This window comes from Crocuta crocuta, unplaced genomic scaffold (genome assembly GCF_008692635.1).
Source record: "Crocuta crocuta isolate KB4526 unplaced genomic scaffold, BGI_CrCroc_1.0 scaffold340, whole genome shotgun sequence".
Taxonomy (NCBI): domain Eukaryota; kingdom Metazoa; phylum Chordata; class Mammalia; order Carnivora; family Hyaenidae; genus Crocuta; species Crocuta crocuta.
Window position 1 is genome coordinate 3,107,714 of NW_027530642.1, and position 3,289 is coordinate 3,111,002.

The following is a 3,289-nucleotide window of genomic DNA, read 5'->3' on the forward strand; positions in this document are numbered from 1 at the left end:
CCCGAGAGACAGCATGGGTGAGGGAGGGACAGAGAGAGGGAGACACAGAATGTGAAACAGGTTCCAGGCTCTGAGCTGTCAGCACAGAGCCCGATGTGGGGCTTGAACTCATGGGCCACGAGATCATGACCTGAGCTGAAGTTATACACTTAACTGACTAAGCCACCCAGGCACCCCAAGATGGGACATTTTTGAAGATGACTGCTTGTGTTGGGACATGGGGCTGGCCCATTTGGTAGAGCATGCAACTCTTGATCTCACGGTCATGAGTTCAAGCCCCACATTGGGCATAGAGCTTATGTCAAAACAAAATAAAAGCGATGAGTCCTCTGTGGCACCAGACCAGGTGAAGTGGTCCACTGAGAAGATGCTGTGTCTTGGTTTGGGGCAGGTGGAGCAGTTGGAAATGAACAGATCACCAAAAAAGAATTCTAGCCTGTGGCAGAAAGTGACAGTGCTTTAAATGGGCTGAAGTCAGAGCAAAGCACAAACTATGACCCATGGGCCAGAAAATAATGCAACAAAAATCATAAGTGGCCCACTAAACCTTAAGTATTCATTGTTTGGGGTGCCTGGGTGGTTGTTGGTAAGTGCCCATCTCTGATTTCAGATCAATTCTTGATCTCCAGTTCCTTGAGTTCAAGGCCCACATTGGGCACTGTTTGGCCTTTTAAGGAAAGTTACAGATTCCTTAACTATAGGGTTATGGGATCTTAGAACCCCTAATGAGTTGGACGGAGCTTTTCTTAACATATATCCTCATTTCCTAGAACCAAGACCCCTGGACCTGGGGCCCAGTCAGCTCTGAGAGCCCTTGCCCGCTCAGGAATGAAGATTGGGCGGATTGGTAAGTGTCCCCCTCCAGCTAGCATTTGGATTGGCTTTGAAGTATTAACCCCAGAAAGCTTGTGATGTACCCAGTGGATGCAGTGCTTGGGTCTGGGGACTGTTGGTAATGAAGGTTGTAAATGGGGACTGCAAGAGGCACCATGTGACAAAACTTCTCCCTGAACACCCCTGTCACCTTGTTGTGAATCTTGACCTTCTCTTCTGCATTGGGACAGCAGTTTGATTTCTTAACCTCTATGTCCCACACTGCCTGGTGCATACGGCTTGGGACCGTGGCTGGTGGAACTGACAGGGGAATCATTGTCCATCCTCTTCAGTGTTTCTTAAGGGAGTTGGCATTTTGTGTGGTCTGTCTCCTTATTTGTTGGACCGTTTGTAGCCTTGGTCCTTGCCTACTAAGTATTAGAGTACACCAGTCATTGTGCCCTTGGGTAATGAATGCAGGGAGCGACACCTCCTGTAGTTGAGAATCACAGTGAGTCCCATATATCTGTGTAGTGCCTGCCCCCTCGTGCCTGTGATCTCCCAACCCTTTTTAGCCCCTGAGATGTTAGCCCTTCCCTGTGTCCATGCACATGGTAGCATCATGTACTGATCCTCTGTCTGGTGGTACAGCCCTTTCCTCTTAAGATGTTATTTTTTCAGAATATTTTCAACCTTTTACTGACTGAAAAGAAGCCAGTCTTAGGTGTCCTATTTAGTAGAATCTTTCCACTAGAGAGTCAGTGGGCTGGGTGTCAGAAACCTGATTCCTCTCCTGCTTCTGACATTGTATGTAAGTTGTATATCTTTTCTGAGCCTCAGTTTTCCCTGCATAAAAATGAGTTCAGACTACAGAAATTTTGAGGAAGCAGCAGATGGGGCAGTCCGCATCTGTCATATATGGAGGATTTGTGTGGGGCGCAGCGGGATCCACTGCTGGTCTGTTAGGCCACTGGTCTAGGGAGGTCTGGGCTCCTTCCCATCAATCTCTAGGCAATGATGTTTTCTCTTCCTCCCCACAGAGGATGTCACCCCCATCCCCTCTGATAGCACCCGCAGGAAGGGGGGTCGCCGTGGTCGCCGTCTGTGAACAGGATTCCTCAAATTATTGTTTTCTGTTAATAAATTGCCTTTGTGTAAGCCATTTCGACTCCAGTCCTCTCTCCTTCACGTAGGGACCACCCTTCAGGGATATTTGGCTCTCTCCTCCCAGCTACATTTGACCAGGGCAGAAGACCGATTTGCAATCACAGGTGCAGCACAAAGCAGGAGGCATTTAATAGATACATTACTGCAGAGGATATAGATCACTTGCCAAACAGGAATACGGGATGTTGGTTAGGCCCCTGACGTGCGACAGGATGAGCCTGTGTTCTGTGAAATGACTTCCTGGGAGGAGGAGCCTAAGGAGAGGTGAGGTACCTGCGTGCGGTTGGGTGTTTTCCACACTGGTTGTGGCACTTTTTGCCTCCACCGTCTAAAGCCGACCAAGACCTTAGAGACCTTGCTTTGAAAAGGAGATGTTGGTCCCCCAAAACGGACCGTTCTTAAAGAGCCAGAGCAGAGTGGAAACTGCTGAGCCAAGTGCAGTCTGAGCAGAAGAGGAGCCTTCCAGACTTGAGCCATATATAAACATGTGTGGGTGTATACTCGCCCCCCATACCTTCTGTGCAAAACTGCTAGTACACTCTGCTGCATCTTGCTTTTTCTCACTTGGCAGATCTTGGAGATTGTTCCACATCAGTACATAAAGTACATAGAGATTCGGTCACCCCACAAATACACACCAAGCCCTATTTTCATCAGTGATTAAAAAAGTTTTGCTCTCCGGAAGCTTGCATCCTCCTCCAAGGACCCAGTGGCACCAGATGGTACAGAGTGTTCTGCAAGAGATAAGCATAGGGCCCTGTCATGGGGACTGGCTGCACTGTTTGCTGGCTCATAAAGGAAGCTAGAAGAAAATCCTATTAAGAATATAAGGAAGAGAATACAGTACTGTGCGTATTTATCGAAAAAATCCACATGTGATTTAGCTACCCAGTTTGAACCTGTGTTGTTCAGTGGTCAACAATAGTCTGATTCAAGATGATACTCTGATACTCTTAAAAAAACCCATAACCCAATTAGAGGACGTTTTGCAGAATGCTGGTGCTTGAGTCAAAAGTGGTGAAAAACAAGGATAGAAGACCAAAGGAGGTTAGAGAGACAACTAATGCAGCATTAGATCCTGAACCAGAAAGAGGACATTAGTATGAAAACAGGTAGAATACGAGTAAGGCCTGAAGTTTAATTAGTAATGTACCATTAATTTCTTAGTTTTAACAAATATTTTGTGGTAATATAAGATGTTAACGTTAGGGAAAAGCTGGATGAGTGGTATAAAGAAAAGCGATACAATCTTTGCATCTTCCTGGTAAATCTAAAATTATTCCAAAGTTAAAAGCATTAGGGGGAGAAA

The 3,289-nt window shown here is 46.4% G+C and overlaps 1 protein-coding gene across 1 annotated transcript in view; it reads left to right on the top strand.

The window, feature by feature from the left end:
• Positions 1–1,975, top strand: part of LOC144235457 (small ribosomal subunit protein uS11) — a 3,810-nt gene extending 1,835 nt beyond the window's left edge. Inside the window, exons 3-4 of the mRNA XM_077769005.1 lie at positions 771–847; positions 1,854–1,975. Coding sequence (XP_077625131.1) covers positions 771–847; positions 1,854–1,921 — 145 coding nt within the window. The 3' untranslated portion in view covers positions 1,922–1,975. The remainder of the gene's footprint in view (positions 1–770; positions 848–1,853) is intronic.
• Positions 1,976–3,289: the final 1,314 nt, after the last annotated feature.